Source organism: Oculina patagonica, chromosome 7 (assembly GCF_052425735.1).
Source record: "Oculina patagonica isolate OP01 chromosome 7, crgOcupat, whole genome shotgun sequence".
In the NCBI taxonomy this organism is placed as follows: Eukaryota; Metazoa; Cnidaria; class Anthozoa; order Scleractinia; family Oculinidae; genus Oculina; species Oculina patagonica.
Window position 1 is genome coordinate 7,034,911 of NC_135764.1, and position 27,575 is coordinate 7,062,485.

The 27,575-nt window shown below is 37.7% G+C and overlaps 1 protein-coding gene across 3 annotated transcripts in view; it reads left to right on the forward strand.

The window, feature by feature from the left end:
* The window catches only part of LOC144661408 (uncharacterized), a 44,932-nt gene that overhangs the window by 13,187 nt on the left and 4,170 nt on the right, over nucleotides 1-27,575 (forward strand). The window contains exon 1 of one of the 3 annotated variants that reach the window (XM_078522156.1): nucleotides 1,270-1,295. The exons of 1 other annotated variant lie outside the window; for it this stretch is intronic. Coding sequence is in view for 1 of the 2 variants with exons in the window: in XM_078522157.1 (XP_078378283.1) it covers nucleotides 18,666-18,698 (33 nt within the window). In the remaining variant the exon portion in view is untranslated. Of the gene's footprint in view, nucleotides 1-1,269; nucleotides 1,296-18,606; nucleotides 18,699-27,575 lie in introns of those variants that run through there. One more of the 3 variants, XM_078522157.1, reaches the window with a different exon arrangement.

The following is a 27,575-nucleotide window of genomic DNA, read 5'->3' on the forward strand; positions in this document are numbered from 1 at the left end:
ACGGTTGAAATCACTATTTAAGACTACTTCGACTGTCAAAACGTTAGAGTTAAAAAGAATGGCCAAAGAAAATAATGTGTTTTCAATTGTTGTGTCGCTCACATTCCGAAAAAAATTTCAAGACAATTTTCTGTAGCGCCAAGCCATCTTCTAGTCGTGGTTGTTTTTGCAGCTCAGGAGCAAGACACTAAAATTGTGTGACGTAAAGACGTTCATCAAAGTGAGACATATTTTCTTTAACCAAAAAGTTAAATATTTTATTTTATCAAAGGTTGCGTTTTCTATTGTTTTTGTTCGCGCGCATCAATTGCCTGTGTATATTAAGGTGGTTTATCACTATAAACGGAAAGCAACTATTTTTCATCTTATAATCGAATGTTTTTCAATCACAGACCTCATAAATGATGATGATGATGATGATGATAATCGATGATTTGCCTTAATTTCGGAGTATTTTTTAAATTATTTTTTTAGTTTTAATTTGTTTTCTGAGTGAAAAGTTTGTTGGCAAGGTCACATGACATTTTCTCGCGCGTCTCACGCGCAAGGATGTTCTTAAAAAAAGGCTACATGCGAATGTGATAGCACGCGCCCCAATGCTGGATGTAGACTTCTGGATTATTTACTTCTGCTGTAATTGCGAATGAACTTAAGATTATCAAAATAATACAAGCACTGAAAAATTTCGTTTGTTCGTTAATTCGACAAGAATTCAATTTCTATGGAATCTTTGTGACGGTCACATGATCGATCGAGCGGCTGTGTTTCACTAGTTTTCATGATTGCGGATTGGAAGAGATTTCACTCTATTGCACTCCGCACGATGTATGCCGTATCTTAAGCTTGGTGTTGCAACAGCAAGGAGCCCCACACGCCTTTCGTAGGGATATATAAGCCTTAAAATTAAACTGCCAAATTAACCTGCGATTAGTCTTTCTGTAAACGGAATCCTTTTCGGGAAACAAATGTAGATACTTAGCAGTACACGGTCCAGACTTTTAAAAAACGACTCCTCAGTGACAGCGGCATTGAAAGGGCTGCTAAGATGTATCAGTACAATGCTATAATTTATTATTGCCTGAGTTTGCTTGCTGGCGAGGTAGACAACAAGGGAGTGCTAGGTATGTTGTGTGAACACTTGTTTCGTATTATTCAGAAGGAGGTAAGAAAGACAAGAATCCTTCACTATGTACGCGTTGCGTGCCTGTTGTCCCGGGGGGATTGGGTTCCGCTGTGATAGATTTGTTAGTCGATGTTTTCGAAGCAAGGTTTCTTCATTCAATTGTTCAATTAAGGTAAGAATAACTTTTAAAAACTTCATACTTCATAACTTTTAAAAACTTCATACTTAACCAAACTTCATACTTAACCAAAACTCAAACGCGCTATTATCTCTGTGTTTACTTAACTCGCGTTCCGTCAGAAACAAGTCTGCGGCTATCTTTGATTACATTTGCGAGTGCAAAGCTGATCTAATCGCTGTTACAGAGACTTGGCTTAATAGTCATGATGACGCAGTTCGAGCAGAACTTTGCCCTGATGGATATAAGCTATTGGATCACGCTCGCACTTGTCGTCAAGGAGGTGGTACAGCTCTATTGTTCAGGGACTCGTTGGCTGTTAAAAAAGTGGACGGGGGAACACAAGTGTCGTTTGAGTTTTCAGAATGGACCGTTCAGCTTGCCACTTCTCATGATATTCGGGTGGTCATAATATATCGACCACAGTCGGACTCGGATGATCGTAGGATTCCTATGACTACGTTTTTTACTGAGTTCAGCGACTATCTAGAAACCATAGTTCTATGCAAGGAACAACTGGTGGTTGTTGGTGACTTTAATATCCATGTGGACGTGCCGGATGATAGTGACTCTACAAAATTTTTAGATTTGTTGGAGTCTTTTAGTCTTCAACAGCATGTGATGGGCTCCACCCATATTCATGGTCACACCTTGGACTTGGTGATCACCCGCCAGTCTGATCAGATTCTTCGATCTACACCTCGAATTGATCGCTATTTTTCTGATCACGCCTCGGTGTTGTGTCATCTTCATTCTATCAAGCCTTCTTTCTCCACCAGGACACTTTCGTTCAGGAAACTAAAATCAGTTAACATTGAAAACCTGAATGATGACTTGGCTAAGTCTGATTTATGCAAAAATCCACCAGATGATCTTGACGAGCTTGTTGTTTCTTATAATAAAACCCTAACAGCTGCTTTGGACAAGTATGCCCCTGTAAAGACCCGAACCATTGTTGTGCGGCCGCGAGTTCCATGGTACACTGAGGAAATTAGACATGCTAAAAGAGAGCGTCGGAAAGCTGAGAGAAGATGGAGGTTGTCGAAACTTAATTCCGACTTGGTCGCCTTCAAAATCAAGCGCAATGCTGTCAACAATCTTATGAACAAAGCACGGCAGGCGTTTTATACTAACTTTATTGAGGAAAACAGCTTTGACCAACGTAAGTTATTCCGTGCTAGTAAGCGCTTGTTTAATCAGTCTCAGGACGACGGGCTACCTCCAAACCTTCATGCTCCGACTTTTGCTAACGAACTGGGAAAATATTTTGTGACAAAGATTGATACCATCCGGAGACAAATTGATGCTGATATCACAGATTTAACGGTTCCCGTGGAGTCTATTACTGTTAATAGTAATGCTATGGTAATTCCAACGTTATCTGCTTTCAAGACTTTGTCTGACAAAGATGTTAAATCACTAATCCAGAACTCGGCGTTGAAGACCTGTCCACTTGATCCCATGCCCTCCCGCTTGGTCAGCAAATGTGACGCTCTACTTCCGGTCATCACTTCAATCGTAAATAAATCATTAAAAGCTGGTCACTTTCCTGAGAGTTGGAAAGAAGCGCTAGTTTGCCCATTACTCAAGAAGCCTGGTCTCGATATTACATTTAAGAACTTCAGACCAGTTAGCAATTTGGCTTTCCTATCGAAGCTTACGGAGAAGGCAGTCTTTCATCAGATACATGATCATATGGTTGATGTGGGCTTATACCCGATCGCGCAATCGGCTTACAGAGAGAACCACAGCACTGAAACTGCACTCCTGAAAGTCAAAAACGACATCCTCCTAAACATGAATAAGCAGCATGTAACTCTACTCGTGCTGTTAGATCTTAGCGCGCCTTTTGACACAGTTGACCACGATATCTTGCTGAAGGCACTCAAAAAGCGGAGACTTGGAGGCAGGGCATTTGAGTGGTTCCGATCGTATCTATCAGGACGCTGTCAGCGGATATTGGTTCGTGGGTGTCAGTCTAAGAGTTTCTATTTGAACTGCGGGGTTCCTCAAGGCTCCTGTCTTGGGCCGCTCTTGTTTACGATCTATACGAGCTCGCTACTAGATGTCATTCAAGATTTTCTTCCATCTGTCCATTGCTACGCAGATGACACCCAACTTTACATCTCCTTTAGCCCTGCAGATGAAACGGGTCACTCAGATGCTATTGCTGCCATCGAGCGTTGTATTCAGGTCATCAGGAGTTGGATGCATGATAATAAACTACTACTGAATGAGGATAAGACTGAGTTTCTTCTGATTGGCACAAAACAGCAGCTTGCCAAAGTAAACACCTCGCACATTACAGTCGGTAATGCAAACATAGTTCCGCAATCTCCTGTTAAGAATCTTGGAGTCTGGCTTGACTCAAACTTATCTATGGTGGATCATATCACTAAGACCAGTTCCGCAGCGTTCTATCATCTCTACAACATTAGAAGAATTAGAAGGTTCTTAACCAAAGAATGCACAGAAACACTGATTCATGCTTTTATATCAAGCCGGCTTGACTATTGTAACAGTCTCCTATTTGGAGTGCCTGAACGCCATCTTCAAAAATTACAAAGGGTTCAGAATGCAGCTGCGCGATTGATTTTCCAGGAGAGCAGATATTGCCACATCACACCTCTGCTCAAGTCATTGCACTGGTTGCCTGTTACATATCGTATAGTTTTTAAAATTTTGTTGATTACTTTTAAAGCCGTACATGGTCTTGCTCCAGCCTACATAAGTGAACTTATTTCCGTTAGAGAAACTGCTGGAAGACATTACCTGCGTTCCAACAATGGTTTACGCCTTAATTATAGCCAATGTAAATCACTCGCAACGCTTGGGGATCGCTCTTTTCATGTGGCCGCTCCTAAATTATGGAACGATCTTCCAAGTGAAATAAGAAACATGCCATCTCTGCAAAGTTTTAAGAAAGCCATCAAGACCTTTTTATTTTTAAAAGCTTTTTAATTGTACATTTCTTTTTATAGTCATATACATTTTAATCTTTTTTAGCTTGTGAATTTAAATTTTAAATTTTTAGTTTTTTTTAACTATATTGTAATGCGCAATTGAAAATTTTTAAATTGATAATTGCGCAATATAAGTAAATTATTTATTATTATTAAAAATGGTTCCAAGCGATGTAAGAGTACTCCGCAAGTTTAATCCACCTCATTTACATGTGTCCGTAGCACCATTCTTATTCAATGAGATGTAAATAAGTTGCGGTGTATTCTGCATGATTGCATATTTTATAGACTCGTGTTTTAATTCTGTTCATTGTGTAGCGTTGCTCGAAACCTTTTTAACAGTTTCAGTTAGTTTCTAGCTACCTGAGAACTTAAGTGATAGTTGTTTGATTACATAGCCAATGAAAGTTTATGAGATTCGAGTGTTTCAGCCATGAACACCCTCTGTTTAGCCTCAGTGTTCAGATTCAAGGTTACACCCGGGGTATCAAATTAAACGTTCGGTTTTCGAAATCAATCGAATAAAAATCCAACGATCAAATTTGATGTTGTTTGGTGATCGAACGAAATCGAAGTCAAAAAGTAAATGTGAATCAAACCAAATGGAATGTTCTCTAAGTTCGATGAGGTTCGATTTAGTTTTGTCACCGAACAATACCTAAGCGAGCTTACGTCATACCACAATATAATCTGAATCGAGCAAAACCAAACGTTTGGTTTCCATCACCTAATTATCCCGGGGATAATAAATGCATCAATCGATCCAGCAACTAAAGTTATGTTTCTATTATGTCCATATTAATTTTTAGACCTGAGATTCAGAGCATGTCAACATTTCTTGCCATGGGAAAGAGTTTCATAAGTTTTGTAAATTAACAGCTGCAACTTGAATCAAATTTTGTCATTTCTAACAGTGTGCTATAAGTTACATTCCTGAATGGTAGCATTTATTCCCTCTAATTCAAGTGCTCGTCATATTTCCCTGGCTTGTTGCTTCCCCATAACTGTCTTGATTTTCACATGAACATTAATTCTGCCACCAGCTCCCCATCTTACCTTTGGTCAATATATTTTGATCCCGCATTCAATTTTTATGAATAACTTACTGCGTATTAGATTGGTCGAATATTATGTATTGCTTCCTATAGATTAAATAAAACAGAGTTCGACACTTATTCCAAAACCATTTAAGGAATAAACAAGAAATTTTTACTGGCTCATTAGGTTTGAAATTATTTATTTTGAATTTTAGCTACAAGTTCGATTTCTGAACTAAATCGAATTAAATCAAATGCTCGATTTCGATTTCGTTCGATTTGGTTCGGAAATGGAGCTCACAAAAAGGTTATCATATGATTTTGTTCAATGACCGAACAACATCAAATTTAATTGTTCGATTTATTCCAATTTTGTTTGTTTGAGTTCGATGACAAATTCCTTTAGTATTATTCAATTTGGTACCCCTGGGGTTACAGTAACTAACATGACAGTCAGAGTTCATTATGTTGCTGAAGTTGGTTGGTTTGGTCTTAAGGAGGCTCGATGTAGTTTTTTTAGCCAAGGGTGGACATTTTGAAATTGAAAGTTATGTAAAAAGCCAATGTTCGATTTTTGCCAAAGTACACCATAATGATCAAATATGACCAAAGTTTTATTTTTTACTGGTCATTAAGTCACAAAGGTTACCATAGCAACGATTGATGTTTTCTTTTGTTTTCAAACAAGCTTGATTTTCTCAAAATCTAGATTGACTCTTGGTATTAATTTTTTGATAAGTTAAAGTTTTGTATATTGGCTAACTGTTGACGACATTTTAGATATGTTACTGCAGAAAGTTTGACTTAATGAAAAAAAAAACAATTATTAAGTTTTCTTATGAGTTACTTGCGTTCTGACCACTTGTCATCCATTCATAACTTTTCGAAAACAGAACATAATTTGCAACTTTCTGTCGCGATAAAATCATAATTTTGGCCGCCATTTTGGCTGATGCGGTATTTTCCATGAAATCATTGCAGGCTCAATTTTCAAGCTCTCAACCGCTGATATTTTGTACTGCAGGCCTGCATCGCTGCATCTGCGAAAAACACAAGGCGATCGCATCAGCTGATGTTTTGATCAAAATTTGCCATTATCTTGGTCTGGCGCCGCCAGCAAAGAAAAAAAAGCAATGTTAACACTTCAGAAAAACAAACCAAATATAAATAAGAAGAGCAAAAGCGTTCTTTTCTTCCGTGGAGGCCCTGGCTTTCATTTGTGCCCGCATCATACGCTTCCGCAACATCACAAGCCGCTTGGGGGCGTGATGTTTTGTGAAATTTGTAAACCGGCAGCCAAGGTAGACAAGTAAAAAGTCTCATTAACAAATACTTGTGAATCAAACTTTATTAAAACAGATTTGTTGTCTTGAAGATTACATGTATACACAGTGTTACATAATGTGATAATAACAAAAAAGTCAACTTTTCATTTACTTTTTGTACGGTCGCCATTCTTCACTTTTGAACGGGCAAGTAAAATTTTGCAAGGGCAAGTATGTATACTTGCCCGGCTGACGACTTGGAGAAAAAACGAATATGGATCCCTGAAGAGGTATTGGAAGCAGAAGGTTTAAACTAAACTGCCTCCCCACCCCCTCTCCTGTAATACAGACAAGGGTATAAAATGCAGAGTAAAGCTTCTTATAGGTTGGGCTGTAAGTATCAAATGTGATTAAACTCAGCCAAGTTAGCCTTTTTCCAGCGGACTGAGAGCATGCTTTTCAGTCACTTCTGTCTTACTGTAGCGAAAATATGAAAAACGTTGGCCAAATTGTAATGTGAAGCCACACAATAATCCTCCCAAGATTTAAATTTTGAACCACTAGAGTCTTGAATGGAGCTGCGGTTTCACTCATCTAAATTTTTCATGCTTACAGCCGTGATACCTTCTCATCATTTTTACACAATCATAGTTTGTTTTTGTCCTTTTTTATGCGCAGTCCACATTTTATTCCCTGGTTTGTATGTTTACCCAGTCCATAGTCTCTTACTGGCATTTTATATCTCAGTCTGTGTTTTATACCCACTGTATAATCTGTAGTCTGCAGTCTGTACACATGTTTTATACTGAATGGTTTTATAAACTATGCACTGATACCAACAACATAATGAGGATTGGAAATTCCAGAGGGGTGGTGGAGAGGAGTAGGAGTTGTCAGTGAAATTATGTTTCCAAATGGTTGAGTTTAATGCAATGTTCTCTGGACTGAATTGTGCTGGTGACTAGGAATTTTTTATTTCTCGCATGTAATCAAAAGAAGATTATTCTTGTTTGTGAAAGGTTTCATGTATTATAAGAAACCTGAGAATATCTTGTTTCTGTTTTGTCTTGCTATTATCTGTAATGTTACTGCAATATTATTTTGGATGACATGTTTTAAATACCAGGTTCATAAATAAAGTTAGTTCAATTGGAATTAAAGGAGATGGGTGACTGTACATAAAGGTAATTTAACAAATTGCCAAGGGATAGGAAGACTGCATAAGGTTGAATTACTCATAAGTTAATTATTTGTTTTAAATGTATGTGATATCAGGCAACAAAAGATGTATGGAATACATATGAATATGCAATCTACTGCATGGAACAATTCTACTCTAAAGAAGATTATTGCTCCTATCACATTCAATTAGACACATCTTGTTTCTTGCAAGAAATATACTGCAGAAAAATGCGGAAGTGTCAATATTTTTTTCTTGTTAAATTTACTGAACATATTTTTCTACACTGGGTTTAAAAAATTGATAGTATAAAAAGCTGCTAAATTGATAAACTCTTTCCTGTTCTTCAAGAATTGTTTTTATAAGGAAATGTGTAGTCATAACTAACTTAAAGGGGCTATGTCACGCAATTTTAGGCAATTTCGGCACACGGAACAACTGGTAATAGAATTAATCGAAATATCACAGTTACGACTTGAAACTGTTGAAGAACACAGAAAGGGCAAAAAATGCCTTGGAGGGGCAAAATTCCTGAAGATTAAAACCGATTACGTTCGGGTAAACTCGAAAAACGTCAGTCTAACCTTTTTTAAGTTTATCTCAATTTGTATGAAAATGTCATTAACAATGCTTGAAAGTTATTTTTGTTTGTTATGTTGCCAAATAAAAAGAATTACCTAAAATACCGTGACCTAGCCCCTTTAATTATTTTTTCTAAACCAACTAAAAGAACAGTAGTCATCCACCTCTTGAGGTGTGGACGGTACTGCAAAGTGAAAAATTTCTTCTTCTTTTCAAGCAGCCATGCAAAGAGGAAACACATTTACCTCACATGTAAATGAAATGCCACAATATAATTTATAGACCTTGCTAAAATGTTTATGCAGCTATGTAGAGATACTTTGCTATCATTTAAAAACCCTGAATTAAATATAAGCTTAGAGATCCTTGCACCGTATTAAAGGTGAGCAAATGAACTTGTCTTCAAAGAGATGTCATTTCTGAAGCTTGCTAATGTTCTGTTAGCTTCGTTGACGTTTTTTGTTTGGGGGGGGGATGGGGCATGTGAATGTTGGGTTCAAAGGTTAATTTATGTCCGTCATTAAACCTGTGGTTTGTCCTGCTGTTGATTTGTAATTGAGTTTGTAACATGAAGGGATAAGACTAATCCAACCGCCCTGAATACGATTCTATGAATTTTGAAACCCCCAGCAGTTTATTTAGGCTGCCCTGGTTATTCGCTGGTGCTCGTTCACTGATGTAGGGAAAAGAGGGTCTCTGAGAGTAATTCAGTCTCCCCTGATAGTGTTTTTAAACACTAGACTTAAACAACTGGACACCAGAGTTAAACATAAAGTCCTCTTGTCAAAGAAGACAAAACTACAAACATCCGTAATTCAGTCCAGTTTTTAGGTCATCTCTGCGATGTCCTTTTGAGAGGTTTAGTATTTATGATCAAAGTCATCCTGAAATCATTATAAAAATAAGCGTCTAAAACAGTCTTAAAAGTTATCATATGTTTAATATATCGTTTAATTTCGACTTAAAAGGTCAAATAAACCGAAATTTTTATTTTTTTTTTGTTTGTGTTTATTAAGAGCCAAATAAACATATCCCGAATTTTCAAAGTAATTCATGAACATTGCCTTACAGAGATATTGCAAGTTGAAAAATGTTTTTTTTAGGCCTTCATAATCGTAGATTGCTTGAAAAAATTGTCTGAAAATAAAAACCTGTGTCGTCATAATTGGTGTTCTTGAAGACGACCACAGACTGATTCCGCCGAATGCACCTTAGAATTTAAATTGATGTGTTTAGTGACATTTCAAGCAGCTATTTCATTATTTACGGCCGTTCAAGTTTTGTTTGCTGTCGTTTTGCACGCTGGTATGAAAACAAATATCAAATCCCTTTTTAATCTTTCTCATTAGCATTTAACGATTCTCATTAGCATGTAAGAATTGACGTTTGTTAAATTTCGCGCTTTAAGTCTCGAAAAGCAAATTTTTTCTTTAATTTTACTAAATAATGAGTTGTTTTAGTATTTGGTTGATTGCAATGGCATTTTGAAATTTCGGTTCACTTGACGTTTAAATAGGCGTTTTTAACTCTATCTTGCAGGTGTCAGAAAAAAAAGGTATGCGTTTGTCAAGTCAGAAAAGATCCCACTACGGACAGAAGTCATGTCAATGCAAACCCTGTGACAAGTGTTTTGGAACAGCAGGGGAATTGCAAACACATGAAAGAAGATCCCATACTGGAGAGAAGCCCTTCAAATGTGACACTTGTGACAAATATTTTAGTCGGACAGGAAATTTGCGGGTCCATGAAAGATTACATACTGGAGAGAAGCCTTTTAAATGTAAAGCCTGTGACAAGTGTTTTACCACAGCAGGGAAATTGCGGATACATGAAAGATCCCATACTGGCGTAAAGCCATATCAGTGCAAAACCTGTGACAAGTGTTTTGGTCAAGCAGGAAGTTTGCGGGTCCATGAAAGATCCCATACTGGAGAGAAGCCATTTAAGTGTAAAGTCTGTGACAAGGTTTTTACTACAGCAGGGGATTTGCGGGTACATGAAAGATCCCATACTGGAGAGAAGCCTTTTACATGCAAAGCCTGTGACAAGTGTTTTAGTACAGCTGGAAATTTGCGGGTGCATGAAAGATTTCATACTGGAGAGAAGCCATATAAGTGTAAAGTCTGTGACAAGGTTTTTACTACAGCAGGGGATTTGCGGGTACATGAAAGATCCCATACTGGAGAGAAGCCTTTTACATGCAAAGCCTGTGACAAGTGTTTTAGTACAGCTGGAAATTTGCGGGTGCATGAAAGAGCCCATACTGGCGTAAAGCCATATCAATGCAAAACCTGTTGCAAGTGTTTTAGTCAAGCAGGAAGTTTGCGGGTCCATGAAAGATCCCATACTGGAGATAAGCCATTTAAGTGTAAAGTCTGTGACAAGGTTTTTACTACAGCAGGGGATTTGCGGGTACATGAAAGATCCCATACTGGAGAGAAGCCTTTTACATGCAAAGCCTGTGACAAGTGTTTTAGTACAGCTGGAAATTTGCGGGTGCATGAAAGATTTCATACTGGAGAGAAGCCATATAAGTGTAAAGTCTGTGACAAGGTTTTTACTACAGCAGGGGATTTGCGGGTACATGAAAGATCCCATACTGGAGAGAAGCCTTTTACATGCAAAGCCTGTGACAAGTGTTTTAGTACAGCTGGAAATTTGCGGGTGCATGAAAGAGCCCATACTGGCGTAAAGCCATATCAATGCAAAACCTGTTGCAAGTGTTTTAGTCAAGCAGGAAGTTTGCGGGCGCATGAAAGATCCCATACTGGAGAGAAACCATTTAAGTGTAAAGTCTGTGACAAGTGTTTTACTACAGCAGGGGATTTGCGGGTACATAACAGATCCCATACTGGCGTGAAGCCATATCAATGCAAAACCTGTTGCAAGTGTTTTAGTCAAGCAGGAAGTTTGCGGAGACATCAGAAACTTTATTCTTACTCAAAAGGTCTCGGAATATATAGCAAAAAACACTGTAACACTCTTTGTTCCAAGCAAGTCAAGGATCGTGCTGATGAGAATGATGTATCAACATCAGCAAGATCCACTTTAATTGATGTCAATCCAAGCCATGCTAAGACGTTCACCTGTTGGATTTGCCAGGAGGAACTTAGCAGTTACTCCTTACTTGTTGAACATTATGACGATCATATGAAATAATGTTTTTACCGTTTGTCGTTCTTCTTTTGTTTTGTTTGTTTGTTTAATTCACATAAAACCAAACTGTGAATGGAGACGTAAGGACGATATTAATTGGTGTTTCTGTTTTTATAGACCGCATTGCAGAAACTTAAACAGTGGCACAAAAAGGGTACTAGAGAGTACACATGCGTTGTTTTCGTTTTAAAGTGATTGTGTTCTGTATCGACATATTTAGGGCAACAAGGTCATATGAAATAACTTGTTTGTTGTTACTAAATAAGCTGTTAGACGCTCTGTTAATGCATGTATATATGTATTACTGTAAGTCGGTTATGTTAGGTTAATTCATTTATTTCTTGAAGAAACTGTGGAAAGTAACGACGATGCAGAATTGGCGATTGCGTTTTGACAGGCTATCTCATAGGAAAATGCATACAGTAAAAAACATGTTTTGTTTGGGTTGAAAACGACAGCGTTCATATTTGTTTGATACATTGACAAGAACACTTTTCTTTCATGGGCTAGTGAGTACGTTTTTACGGAAAAGGAACTGTACATGCCGAGTTTTTCTTAGACCGCAAAACAGTGACTCTTTGCGAACGCGCTTGGCCTTCGAACGGTAGCTCTGGAGTCAATGTCTATACGTAAAGTTAAACTGCAAGGAAACCCTAAACACTACACTCAGATACGGTATGCTATTTTTTTTCTCCTGTCACGAGGCTCGTGAGATAATCGTCGCTTCGTGCCTTCGATAAGCGATTGTTTAACGACTGTTTTGGAGTCAAAAGTTTTTTGACTGACAATAATAAAACAGAGCAACAATCTTTCTACATCAACGGAGCCAATCAGAGAAGTTTGTGTAATGACAAATTTTAAAAATGGAGAGGTTTTGTCTGTTGGACATGTACGGAGTGGGCACTTTGTTTTGTGATTGTTCTCAGCTGTGCTCTCACCTGGAAGAATCCAAACAAAAGAAGTTAGTAGGATAATCAAAAAGTGGAAACTTGGTGATACTTTATCTGCGAAACAATGCACAAATAGGACAAAGTACAAACAGCTCTTATTTTGGATAGCTTAAAGACATGAACGTAATTCATGCGAAGTGGAACATTCGCTTGATAATTTATTCGAAAATAATTGTACCTTAGTATAGGAAATTAACGATACATGTTATTAACGCGAATTTCAAAAATTCGCGTTAATTTTATTGCGCGTATATTTTGTTCGCGTTGTTAAAATGCTTCGTTATATTCCTATAATAAGGTAATTTCTAGGTAATGATTGTGACGGTCACGTGATCGACTTACCGGCCCGTGTGTCGCTAGTTTTCATTACTGTGGATTGGAAGAGATTTCAGACTATTGTACTTCACACGACCACAACGTTCAGGAAAGGAGAGTTCATTGAAGTATGTCGTATCTCCAGTCAGGGGTTACAATACAATCTATATTATCGTCAGTAAGCCCCCAGCTTTCCCCAGAAATGGTGAAATCTCAGTTAGGGTTTTCCACAAGTTGCTCGGCAACATGTTGGCAACTTTTCATATTTCAAGCAACTTTTTTTCCTTTCGAGCAACTTCTTGCATTTTGAGCAATTTCTAGACTGAAGATCTCCAAAGAATGTCCGAGTGTTGTTCGAAGGCCATACGAACGTTTCCGAAGATTAACAAAGTTTTCCGAAGATTTTCGAGGAACATCCGAAGACGTTTCGACTTTCGACTCATTCCGCATTAAAACATTACAAAATTAGTCAGCAAACATGACGTCGTCGATATCTCCACGATTTTTCTCAGTGAAAGAAATCCTTATACATCAGCAAAGTTTTGCCTTAAAATGTTATTTAGTAATTTCTGTTGCATTGAAATTGCATTAAACTGCTTTAGAAAACTGCTTAGAAAACTTTAGGGAAATAAGCATATATTTGGAGACATTTTCTTGATAGAAAACAACGTTTTGGGTTTTTTGGGGCGACTTTCGAGCAACTTTTTGGATTTTGGAGCAACTTTCGAGCTCCTTTTTGAGAAATTTCGAGCAACGTTATGAAACATTTCCAGCAACTTGTGGAAAGCCTTAATCTCAGTACAACACTTTATCATTTCGAGATTTGGACATGAAATGAAGTGTTTAACTACAAAAGCAAAACAAAGAAATAGTAGTTGCTCAATGAAAGCAAGTGTATTGTTTTGAGTTCGACGTTAGGAGAGCATCACCCAATCCTGTCGTTATGAGAAGAAAATCAATTTTTCGCTTTGTTGTACTAGATTAGTCCTCTTGAAGCATTTTTGCAGTGGCTTCACGGTTAAGGGCCTGGTGGACGGGGTTTAAGGTTTAACTCCAATGGATATTTCCGAGGTTAAACGCTGAACTAGAAAAGATGTTTATATTAGAGCATGGCTCTTTCCCGATGCAACAATAACAATGGCATTATTTAAACAGTTTAAGGTAGTAAAATTGACTTAACCCTATTCAGACCGGGCTTTTTTGGACCTTCTCAGACCGGGGGGGGGGCTTCGGAAGCCCCCCCTATGTAACTTCCAGAATATTTAAGCAATCACCATGAAACTTATAAGATGTATTGTACGTCCGAAACCCTTTCTTTTGGTATACGTCACGTGGGATGGTGACGTCACATCACGTGACAATTACATCATGATTTCAAAACAGCCGCCATCTTGGATCCGCCATCTTGGATTTCAAAATTTTTCCAAAATGCCAGAAAACCACCCAAAATCACTGCAAAGTACTCAAAATGAATAAAAATGTTCTCTTAACCCGTAAAAATGTAAAAATAATTCCATTTAAGTTGATTTTTATTAACAGAAACACGCAAAATTACAAATTTGGGAAAACATGCCTGTCAAAATGCCGTTTCCATGGTGATGTCAAGTTTCTGACACATCATTCAACCCTACCAAATTGTTGCCAGATAAATTTTAGGAAAACTCAGAAAGTTTGGCAGCGTTTGGTTAAATCTTAAAAAAGTTATAAAAGTTCAAAGTCAGCGCGGGCCTCAAAAGCCCCCCCCCCGGTCTGAATAGGGTTAAGCAAGTCCGTTTTAGACGGAAATTTCTCAAAATGAAGAAAACTGACGTAGAAAGCTCCTTTCGATTGGGGCTCCGGTGAATAGTTTTTTAAACATCACGACAACATACGACGCAAATTATATTTCATCAAGATAAGATAAATCTACCTTATTCTTACTAATTTTTGCATGTACGTAATTTCGCGAATATTCGGGAGCCGAATTTCGCGAGTATTGGATTAATTTTCGCGATTGCAAGAAAAAAATCGGTCCGCGATGCATACGCGTGGGGGCTTGATAATTTCAAATTTGATTCTTCTTTTTTGTAAATTCATTTAGTACATTCAATTACCTTAAGGCTGCTATTTATTGCGGCAAATAATCTTTGCGATTTTTTGCGAATCGCTAAATTTAGTAGCCGCAGTAATTTCTACTCGCGAAATTTACCCTGTTTTGCAGTAAAGCGAGATCAAAAAACAAGATCAAAGAGCTCTTCGAGCCACGACTGAATTTTTTGCCAAGTTTAAAAGTTTAGTTTTCATTCCTTGAAAATTAATGAGCAGCAGGTGATTCAAACTTTTCTTTGATACACATGATAAGGGACGGACCATTATTTTCTTGGAGGGGGGGGGGATGAAAAATTTTCCTCTGCAAACTATTTTTTTAGTTTATGCACCTATGCAAACATTTTTTTTTCGAAATTCTTACTATTTTATGTTATACATATCGTGTCTGCAAACAATTTATTTTGTCTTTCCAGGCCCTGCAAACAATTTTTTTTCCATATTTGTCATCCCCCCTCCAAAAAATTAATAGTCCGTCCCTAACAGATAAACAGCGGAATGTCTATTACATTGATATAAGATATTTTCACCTTACGTTATTAAGTATGTTTGAGTAGCACACTTTGGTAGGCATCTGACTGGGGAACGATAGGTCGCGAGAGGTCCCGAGTCGAAATCCTAGAGGAGACAATTTTTCTTTCTTTTTTTCTTTTTTTTTCTTTTTTAACCAGTAGCACTAAAATGGTTTGTTTATTATATCGCTCCGTAGGTATGCATTGCAGAATAATTTACATATATCAGAACATATAGCCATATAGACTGATTCAAGTACTGATTCAAGTACAAATGTATTAAATTGTGCTGTTTCATCTGAAAAGCTCTTCCTTTTGTTCCGAACAAGCAGCCACGCACTCGATTTTAGCCAACGCTCTGGTTTCTAGATAGATCCATTGTTAATGAAGCTTATGTGAAACCCGATTTAGTTTTCGAATATTCCTACATGTACGACGCTAGCTTGACAGATACGAAAGAGATCGATCATTACATCGCTTTTGCGGCTCTCAATATTGGCTTGCGTAAGCGTAAAAGCTCCTCTTGAATTGATGTGCAACCTGCACAGTCTCCAGCCAAACGAAATGTTGGCTAGTATGACTTCGTGAGCTGCTGTAATGACGAACAACTACAGGAACAGCTGAAATCACGCCAAAATCCAATATGGCCTACTCGACACGCACCGCCGACCTCATCCTCAGGCTCTCTCGCAGAAGACCACGTGACACAAGCAAACCCACGCACAAATATAAAATAAATAAATCCCTCAGTCGACGCCAATTTGCGGGCTTTGCTTCCACAATTAGAGCAAAAGTGTATTAAATTACGCAATTTTGCCAGTGTTTTCTGGACCAGTAGTTAAAGGCTATGGAACTACTGTAGATATACAAAGGTCTAGTTCAATGTAAGACACCCATGTAACTACAAGGAGCCTAAAAACGGAAACTTTGGTGACAGTACTAAAGACGGAGATCTTGGCCGATTTAGGGCCTGATTACATGAGCTGGGTTGCCCCGTTTAGCCGGGCTGGCTCGGTTTGCCGAGATCTCGGCACGCTGTTTTGCGATTACATGACAACTGGGCAAGCCAGGTTAGCCGAGATCCCGGTATCGCGGTGCCGGGATTAAAAATTTCCATGTAATCGCGTTCCCCTGGCCAGCCCGGCTTACCGGTGTTACAGTGGATTTTGTCCCCCCCCCCGCCGATTTTGTCCCCCTGGACCAAATCCGCTAGCGGATATTGTCCCCCCGGACAATATCCGCTAGCTGATATTGACCCCCCTTCGCCGAATTTGTCCCCCCCCCCCTCAACATTTGTAAATAATCATGATATTTTTAGTTTTAAAATTTTTAACTTTTAAAACTTCACTCTCTGCATGTATAGATATTTTAGCTCAATAGATTAATTTAGTTAGGTATTTTTATATTTTATTTTTATATTTTAGCATAGTGATTGTAAAGCGCTATGAAAGACTAGCTAAATAGCGCTATAGAAATGATTATTATTATTATTATTATTTAAGCTTTGTTTCCCTCTTACTTTCGGTATAAGAATAATTATCATACCGTGAACACGTATTTACTCTAGTTTCACAACTAATTCAAAGAAGGGATAAAACACGCGTTTGCGCTTTTGTGAAAATCTTTTATTTCAAGTTTACAACTTTTAACAAAGCTTATGCTACAAAAACACTTCTTACGCTGCAAAAGTCGAGAAAACTGCTCTTTGTTTTATCGGCAAGCGAAAAACATCTATTGTCTAGAGTAAAAACAAAAAGAAAACAATGCAATTAGAGTCCAGTAATCTTATTGTCCTGTATCTTTTCAGGTTTTTGTAAATTTACTCAACCGAACATTTATTCTAATAAACTAACTTGACACTGGGACTTGTTAGCCGAACATTGTTTATTATAATTTCAGACGTATACAACAAACTAACAAAAAAAAGCAAATGGAAATTTGGTTCTGCACTTTAGCCTAGGATCAACAAAAATGACACTTGACTTTCGATTGGAAAACGTTGCTTCGGGCCGTGTTGAGAATAACATAGCTTTTCCAATGCGGTGTTTGGTAAACACCGAGACTTACGTTGTCTATTTCGTCTTTTCAATGTTCATGAAATATTCGTATTCACATTTAATCGTCTTTTCTCTTATTCGTTTACGACTCCAGGAGTACGATAGCGAAGTATGATCACTTTTGACGGGGGGACAAAATTCGCGAAGGGGGGACAAAATCCGCTAGCGAATATTGACTCCCGGGGGTCAATATCGGCTAGCGGATATTATCCGGGGGACAATATCCGCTAGCGGATTTGGTCCGGGGGGACAAAATCCAGGGGGGACAAAATCGGCTAGGACACCGGGTCAGCATTTAATTTCTCTTCCAAGCACACTACCGACCACAAAAATCAATATAAGGATGTAGAGGCAGAACAACTCATGTAGCTACATAAGTGTAGGAAATTAAAAAACCAAATTACTGAAACGGTCATCAACATCATCCGACTCAATCTTCGCGCCAAAATCATGCGTGCTAAATTTTAACCGTAGTTCGTGCCAAATCTAGCACATCCCAGGTTCGGCTCATGTAATACCGTGCTGGAAATCATCTCGGCAAACCGAGCCAGCCCGGCTCATGTAATCAGGCCTTTACAATTTAAAGAAAACAGTAAACAGAGGAAGGGTACTAGTCGAAAACAAGACGAAAAGATATCTTCAAGATAGATAATCACAGCTCCAAGCATTTAAAATTTGTCTTGTTTTGATATAAAATATGGCATTATAAATTTTCGCGTATTTAAATTTCGCGCGTATTAAATTTCGCGATTATTTTGAAATTTCGAAAATTAGTACTCGCGAAAATTAGTAAGAATAAGGTTCATCTTTATTATTATTTCAGTGTGGTCTGTATACGTCCTTATAGTGTAGTTGTTTATCGCCGATAACTCATCGCAAGTCCTTGTTTATCAAGCGCCTTTCATAGAAAACGGGAAAAACAAAGTTTACAACAACTTGCCATATATTTGTCTTATGAAACAAACGCCGTCTGGAAATATTAATTTCACTGTGTATTTATAGACCCTGAACCAAACAAGTTTTATTCCTGAGAAAGTGATTTATGAAAATATCAACATAAACCACTCTACTAATTTCTGAGCTTTGGGCTTCAAAGCTTCCTAGTTGAACGATGATTGCCGCTCGTCCCTCTGTGCGCATTGCGTGCCTATTTTCTTCACTCTGGAAACGAGGTTGGCACGGTTGCTAAGAACTGGATTTCAATATGGCGGCGTCCCTGCTCGCAGTGCAAAGTTGATTGATCGTTGAATTCAAGTAAGTGGATGATTTTGAAGCACAAGGATCAGTTCGTCAAGGTAAGAAAAACTAAAGCATTAACCCGCCAGTACAACTGGTTTAGAGCGATTGCAGAATACCCCGCGATTTTGATCCACTACATTTTGTAAACAATCTTACGTTACATGACTGTGTCGGTTGCTGCGGTATGAAACAATGTGCACCTTTTAATGAGATTGAAGTCAATCGCAGGATATTCTGCAAGTTCAACTTCTTTGTCCATGTGTTTCTTGCTTTATATTTTGTGTAGCGCTGATTGAAACGTTTTACACATCTCCTACGGAGCAACTTTAGAAGCATTGTTTATTGCCCCCGCAGGGTTTTGGCCCAGAGGCCAAACCCCGAGGAGGCATCATTGAAGTCCCCGCGTGTATGAAGAAATATACAAGAAATGTATGGTAGTATGTGAGGCGATCTCGATTTGAAGAAACTAGGCGCGCACGGTGGTCTCGGTTAATTTTGTGGCAAGCACGCAATGTGTTTTGGGTGTTTTCGCCGCCATACTGCGAGCAACAAGCTGAAGATTTGCGACTCAAACGTCTCATAGCCTGCGTTGCAGACAAATTAAACCCCAAGGTTTTGCGAGACGTCTGGCTGCAACGCAGGCTAATGGCTCAAAGTTAGATAAGTTCGCTGAATTGAAAGACTCGTTTGTAAACCGCAATTGGTCAAACACAAATCACAACAGACCGAAAGACTTAGTCACAATCAAAACAGACTACCCAGCTACAACTCACAACTGAGATTTGCCATTTCTCGACGAAACACACTCCAGAGATTATATTCAATTGTAAAAAAGATTTTGCAAAAGGGATTGAGTACTGAGACACGCGAGACGTTTTCGTCAAAAGAGGTGAGAAAATTTTGCCGCATCTTTGACAAGTCAGTCTCGATCAGTTGTCGAGACGAAGCCTGTGGTTTCCGCTTCCATGCCAAGAAAATTTAATGAAAACAGTTAGCTCCAGTTGTTCGATAGTTGTTACAATCATTTTTTTTTAGAAACGAATATGAAGACTTGACTTTTTCCACCGAGAAAAAGTTACTACTCAAATTGATACCGCTAGACACTAATCGCATTGTTTCCTTTTGTTAACTTTTCACTAATAAGCATTAATTATAAGATGTCTCACGGCTATAAAAGCACTAAAGTAAACATCCAAGAAAATTTCACATATTCACGCCAAAGACGGACGAATAATAAAAAGTTTCCATGCAGCCGCAAAAAAAAGACGACATTTGCAAAATCAAATTCAAAGCAGGACTAGCCAAAAGCGGGGGCAATGTTAGTGAGAACTACTCCTACATCCTGAGTCTGTGATGAGTTCATCTGATTTGAATGTTTCAGCCACAAACAATATCCAACTTTGTCGATATTTATGGGTTAGAGACTGTTGTGAGTGTTTTGTTGACAAATACACGCACGCGCTGGCCGCACAATGAACGAGAAATTTTCAATACTGCACGAGGCGTAGCCGAGTGCAGTATTGAAAATTTCAAGTTCATTGTGAGGCCAGCAAGTGCGTGTATTTGTCAACAAAACACGAACGGACAGACTCTAACCCTTTTAATATACAATCTGAGTACACTGCAAGCGATCATCGACTTAACGAACCTCAAACAATAAGCTTAATGTTTAAAAATAAGAAGTGTAGTAGTACATAATTACACGGGATTACATCAATAATATAAAAGTCACAAATAAGCCGTACAGAAATAAAGCTTAAAATGGTTCATAAAATCGTTCATCAGCTGTGGTCGTTCATAAGTACAGTCAGCGAGAAGCTTGTTCAAAGCAAGTTGATGGCTTTCACAATCAAGAAACTACGAGCAAGTCAATCGCACACAAAAATGTATTTATTGAGCTGCAGTTTACCTTTGAACATGAAAGCTCTTCAAATTGCTATCCTCTTCCATTTTGTTTGGTATTGGATCGTTGATAATTTGAAGAATATATTTTTCTTCGACTTCTACAAGCCTTGAAGCTGAAGGCATTTTCAATAATGCACGATTTTTGTGCATTATTGTCAATACTGCACTGTCGGAGTTTGCTGACGACAGGTAAAGCAAAATCACGTGATCTATTTTAACCAATTGCGCGCGTGGATTTTGGACAGTGAACGAAGATTGTATATTAATCAAGCTTATAGAAGAACTTGTGTAAATAATTTTTAAGTTCCTCAGAGTTTGCTCAGTTTATGTAGAGTCATTTGGCTGCCCATATTGCATGTGGGACAAAAACAGACTGCAGACCTGCATATTTGGGAAATTTTAACATATACACTAGAACCCAGTAACTCAAACTCTGAGGGCAACGGAAAACAGTTGGAGTTACTATTAGTGGGGTTTCGAGTTATCAGGATCAATTGAATATTCAACTTGCTATGTTAACAATGGTTAGTTTACTGATTTTTCAGCACTTCAGTATACAGTATGCAAATGAAACTTATCAGAAAGTTTAACACGATCTTACATTCATATTCTTATCGATCTTCTCATTCTTATCGTGCATGGGCATCCATGGTGAGTTTCAAGAACCGGAATTCGAGTTTTTAGGGAAAATTTGACCAAGGGAAACAAAATTAAGCTCGAGTTAGCGGGTAATTCGAGTTATTCGAATTGGATTTACTGGTGTTTATCCGTACTGTATGGTGAACATACAGAATACTTCATGGAAAGTGCGCTCGAACGGTATTTACCCATGAGTTGGTGAAGTATCAGAAATCGAACGAGTGAGCAGAGCGAACAGGTGAGATTTCTGATACAAACCGTCCAGTGAGTGCGTAAATACTGTACAAGCACTTTCCATGTGATATTGTGTTTATTATGTAAGTACTGAGACTGTCATTAAAGTCATCGAACGCCCCATTTAATGTACAATTCAGTCGAAGATACTCCAACAGAGCAAGCAAGTTATTTTGGTATACAGGATAAAGCAGTTTAAAGTCTTCATCGGTCAACGGCACGTCCAGCAGCTTTGTATTTGCCTCCACGGCCTTCTCTTTTGGTTCTCTTTGTTTTGATTGTTCAAGACAACTGAAGCGGATAACCTGCAAGATACTTGTTCAGTTTTTCTGAAGCTATTGTGCACTTCCGCTCGTCGTGTTTTTCACTTGTCAAAAATATCCATCCAACAGTTTCATATCTGCTTTGCTTTTATCCTGTTAGTTCTTGTTTTCCTGACTTTCGTCGTTTTCCTCTGTGGAAGAACCGTGGGCTATTCACTTGTCTTTCTTAGGAATACCGAGAAAGTTTTAAAGTAAACGTTGGGATTATAATAGTGAAAAAAAAAAGCTTTTTAGCTATGCCAAGAAAAACTCAACTTGATATGTGTTGAAGGCACAAATGTAATAACTGGTCACAAATGTAGTAAAGTCACAAGTGTAATAACATTTGGTCACAAATGTAATAAAGTCTTAAGTGTAATAACATTTGGTCACAAATGTAATAAAGTCACAAGTGTAATAACATTTGGTCACAAATGTAATAAAGTCACAAGTGTAATAAGGTTTGGTCACAAATGTAATAAAGTCACAAGTGTAATATTTAAGGTTTGGTCACAAATGTAATAAAGTCACAAGTGTAATAAGGTTTGGTCACAAATGTAATAAAGTCACAAGTGTAATAAGGTTTGGTCACAAATGTAATAAATGTTTCATACACAGGCACAAATGTAAACAGTAAATATCATTAAAACTTATGTTGTCAGTCATCGTTGCTTTATATCTACACAACACTTATATTAGAGAGCTTGTCTAAATGGTCAAGTTAGTCATTCATAAGGTGGTTTTTACAATAAGATGCTTCAAACGTCCCAGGAAGGCCAAAAAACACCACATATGAGTCAAGTAAAATTTCACAGAGATGCGTTTAGATTATGTAATTTTCAGAGCTTTATTCATAACCCTCATATATTTTGATATATTTCTTTTGTTCGCCTTACTGTATTTCAACAATTGCTATAAACTACGAACACATAGGGTGGTCTGCCTAATTGGTTTCATAAGAAGAACAATTGTCAATAAAAATACTAGGAGTCAAGAATGGTCCCTCAAAATGTCGCAGTGCTCGCAATGCTCGCAAAATTTTAGTGGGTGCTCGTTTGCTCCTGCTCGCACATTTTTACAAGTGCTCGCATGCTCGGTTTTTAGTGGAGGTAGGTTTTTGAAAAGTGCTTCTTGCAAGGCTAATTGTTGTCAATGCTTGTGCTTGCATGCTCGCAAATGCTCGCAAAGACCATTTGATACCCCTAATACTTCATCACCATTTAACGATCTCAAGGAAGTTAAAGAAGTCTATTTACCCGGTGACAGTCACTTAAGCATGAGTACAAGTTCAAGTACAATACGACTATACTAACTTTGTTATCGTGATAGCAAATCTTGGCCAGTATAGTGTTATTCATTTCGTCTGTTGATGTATTTACCATAAACTTGAACTAAACTCTAGCCATGGTTCAATGAAACCCAGTCAAGGCTGTCTGGCCATTTCTTGAATAAATCCCAGCTATGGCAAATTGACCATACTCCAATATATATCTAGGCTTGGTGCCATCTAGGGATTTAATTGCCTTATTACTTTATGGTTGAATGGTGATCAAGTCTTTGCTCTTTATGATATTTGAGTACGAGGTTATGGGGAATGAAAATTCCATTTGAATATGTTACTGGTTGAGAGCAGTGCTTGATTTGACTTGTTTCAACTGAACCAACTATTAATATGTCCATTTAGACAAGCTCTCCAATAAAAATGTTGTGTAGATGTAAAGTGATAGTGACTGACATCATAAGTTTGAATGACAGGTGACGTTCACATTTGAGCATAAGTGTGAAACACTTGTGACTTTATTACATTTGTGACCGAATATTATTACACTTGTTTTTTTTTTTGTATTTTAATTATTTTTATTAGTTTCCAAAAAATACATACAATGTTTAAGTTACACCACTACTACAACACTACAAAAAATATAATAAAATAAAATACAATATTTTAATTACCACACTATAAACTACTTTACAAAACTATAACAGACACTACAAATACTACAAAATTAATCGGTGTTTACACAGAGTCCTCAGTTCATTTATCTGTTATAAATGTTATTTTACAATGCTATTATTAATTTGCGGCTTATGGTGTAGGATTGCATACTGATTTATTTTTATACTTGCTGCATTTCTTATTGTGAGCTGACAACTTATTGTTTGATTTTGATATCATTGCCTCTATTTGGTAAATCAATGTAATCTTTGAGTTTAATACTCTTATAGAAGGTAAAGATTTACTTTGTCTACAAGAATATAGATATTGTTTGGCGATTAATAAAATGTGGTTAACAAATAACTCATCCTCGCACTTTAGAATGCCAAACATTATATCTTTGTCAGAAAGTTGTTTAATCTTTATGTCAAGATTTTCAAGCCATTTGATAACCTCAGCCCAGAAATTCTTTGAGTAAAGGCAAAACACAAAAAAATGCTCTAGGCACTCGTTGATTTCACCACAAAGGGAGCAGGCTTCAGATTGTACGACATTAATTTTGTATAAAAGGATATTTGTCACAAGACACCTATTAAGTAATTTATACTGAAATTCACGCAGTTTTGTATCCAATGCAACGCGAAAAGGCAAGGTGTAGATTTCTTTCCATTCTAAGACATCATTTATAAATTGCGCATTGAAATTCAGTTGAGCAGTTGGTGGGGTGATGATTCTATCCTGAAGTTCCTTATAGACAGATTTGGAAACCACTGTTTTGATTAAAATGCTTTGTCCATTATTACACTTGTGACTTTATTACATTTGTGAACAGTTATTACACTTGTGCCTTCAACAATACGTCCCACGAGTCAAAAATATGATATGCATCATTTAATTGGCTTACATTGGTTTGCAAACAAAAATTTACTTTGCGGCTTTTCAGTGAGTAAATCTCAGTACGTATACCATTTCCATTATAAGACAGCTAAATGTAAACAGGGTAAGGACCAAATTATGCCCACTTGCCACATAAAGATTAAAGTCATAAGCTCAAACATACAGTACTGCTAAAAAACAAGTTGGCAGTCTTGTCTCCATCTTTAAACTTAATTTTATCATCTTGAAGTGCAAGTGGCATGAAATTCAAGACGCAAGAATCAAAGATCAAGATTATCGAGTTTCAAGTATTAAAAAAAGAGTCTCTCAGATATATAAAGAGGTTATGAGGTTACGATTTTCTTAAACTTAAAAAGCATGTCATTTGTACCGGGATATAAGATTCTATTAAGTATCTTATACTGAAATTCCCGCAGTTTTGTGCTTAGTGTTGCTCTAATAGGTGTTAGATAAATTTGTTTCCATATTAATGGAGACTCTTCGGTGTTAAAGCTTTATTCATATTTAAACAATTGGTCTTGGATAATGGCTTCAAGACAAAGGAATCTTCCTTCCTCATCTAATAGGACCCCACGTATATGCACAGTGTCATGCGCGAAATACGTTTCGCCTCGCCACTGGGATTTCCTTTGATTTTCTATTTCTTTTGTGCTATAAGTCTCCTGGAGAAAGCAAATATCTGCATTCTTTTGAGTTAACCAATTGTAAATTGTTTTCCTTTTCTCAAAAGTGCGACCACCACGAACGTTCAGCGAGATAGCTTTGAATTGTATATTTGTTGTCATTATTCCAGCTTATAATTATTTAAATTTGCGTTTCCTCGAAAGTTGTTGTGTTCAAAAAGCGTAATAAAACTATTGACTGACATAATGGCCCACATTAAAACAAATACAACAGAAAAAAACATTCTACTTAAAATAAGAAAGAAATATGAATCACAGCCAGTAAAGTACTGTTAAAGCTGTGTCGACCGGATCCAAGCAATAGTTAACAAAGGCGCAATCTGTATGGATTAGTGTGACCCCCGGCCCTTATAATTAAGTGCGTAATTTAAATAGGCATTCATAGCTTCTTATAAATGATGTTTACCTTACATTTTAGTGCAATTGTTCCACTTGAAAGTATAGAAAATGTCTTAAAGTTCTCCACATCGTCCTAGTTTAGGAATCCAGCTCTTCGATGTCAAAGGGTTTGCCTACCGGCCAGAACTTTCCACCTATGTACAACTTATCTGGCTCGGCCTTACTAAACACTTCGTGAACCTCATGCTGCCTTGCTTTCTTTAAAGTGGCCATCTGTGCTTTTCTCCTCGTGACGATCTCCCGTGGTAAATCTCTGTACATCTGAAAATAGGTGTCACGAATGCGAAAACTCAATCTTGTCACAATCCTTGGCTCTAAGGAATTTAGCAAGGATTGCTCTCAGCCTTGTGCTTTCACTGGTATTCTTTCCGACACGGTGAACTCTCTGTATTTCAACTGTTCCCGCTTCCATGAAACCGAGCTCCCATTCAAGGAAGCCACGAATAATTTGTTTGGTGTCTTCTCTTTCATCTTCTTCGGGAATGTTTACGAACTTGATAGCCTCGCGACGCGAGTGTGCCTCCAAGTATAAATCTTTCGTTTTTAGCTGTTCTTGTAATGCAGCTAATTCTTCCTGTTTTTTCCTGAGTTGAAGTAATTGGCTGCTGAATGTGTCCATTTGATCGTCACATTTTGTCGATACCTCAACTTCTTCCAGCTTCCTCATTCTCTTTTCAAGGCTAGCGAGGTTAGTCTCTACGTTCTTTATTTATTTTTTATTTTATTTTTTACCGACACTTCAATGTTATTCAATTTGACGAGTATTACCTCTAATTTGCTGGCAACGCCGTCGGTCATCTCAGGCGCTATAACAATTACCTTTGGCGAATTGAGATTTGTTCTCGTGGACCGTACTCCTTGGCTTTTTCGGTTCGTTTGCTTCCTCTCCCTCTGAACCTGATGACCGGTTTCTTCTTTTGGAACTAAAATTCGCAATAATCTCGGCCATAGGCTCTAAACAAGAAGCTAGAAAAGACTAAATTTACGGGCGGGTTGTAGCACACGTCTTTACGCCGCCATGATCCCGTCCCCTTTAATTGGCAGTTACTTCTGTCAATGCTTGCAAGTATTCTCAGATTTTTGTGGCCCTGCAACTACCAAATGTAGAAACAAAATGTTTCTTTAGTGATGCCCGCAAGGTCAAATGCAAATGATACATTTACAGTTGAACCCCTGTAACTCGAACTCTGAAGGGAAACGAAAAACAGTTCAAGCTAGCGGGGTTTCGAGTTATCGGGGTCGATTGAATATTCAATTTGCAATGTTAATAATAGATAGTTTACTGATTTTTCAGCCCTTCAGTGGCACAGTACAGCGCAAATTAAACTTAACTCGTCAGAAACTCTCACACGATCATACATTTTTAGGTTAAGAGTGGAAAATGACTATCAATTACATGATCTGTTTGTTGCTCAATTAAAATCAAATTGCTGTAGGGCTCGTTTTAGTGTCTATATCCAAATACACAACAGAAAGGAGCTAATGGAATATTTCAAAAGGCATCCGTGGCGAGTTGCAAGAACCAGAATTCGAGTTATCGTGGTAAATTTAAACCAAATTTTGATCAAGGGAAACAAAATTTAGTTCGAGTTAGCAGGGTTTTCGAGTTATCCGAGTTCGAGTTAACCGAGTAAAAATGACTGAAAAAGGGGGTCAAATCCAAGGGAAATGGAAGTTTGTTCGAGTTAGCGGAGTTGTTCGAGTTATCCAAGTTTGAGTTACTGGGGTTCTACTGTATTTCAAATCCAGTAGCAAAAATTGAGGTGTATATTCTGTAGGATTCACTCAAAACCAGATTTTCTTGGTGGACTTATGGGTCTTTAGTATTTTGCCAAATAATTTAAACAGTTTTTCTAATGGAAGTAAATGTCCGCAGCTATTTAGACATAAACATTGTGATGATGATGATGATGATGATGATGATTGTTATTATTACGA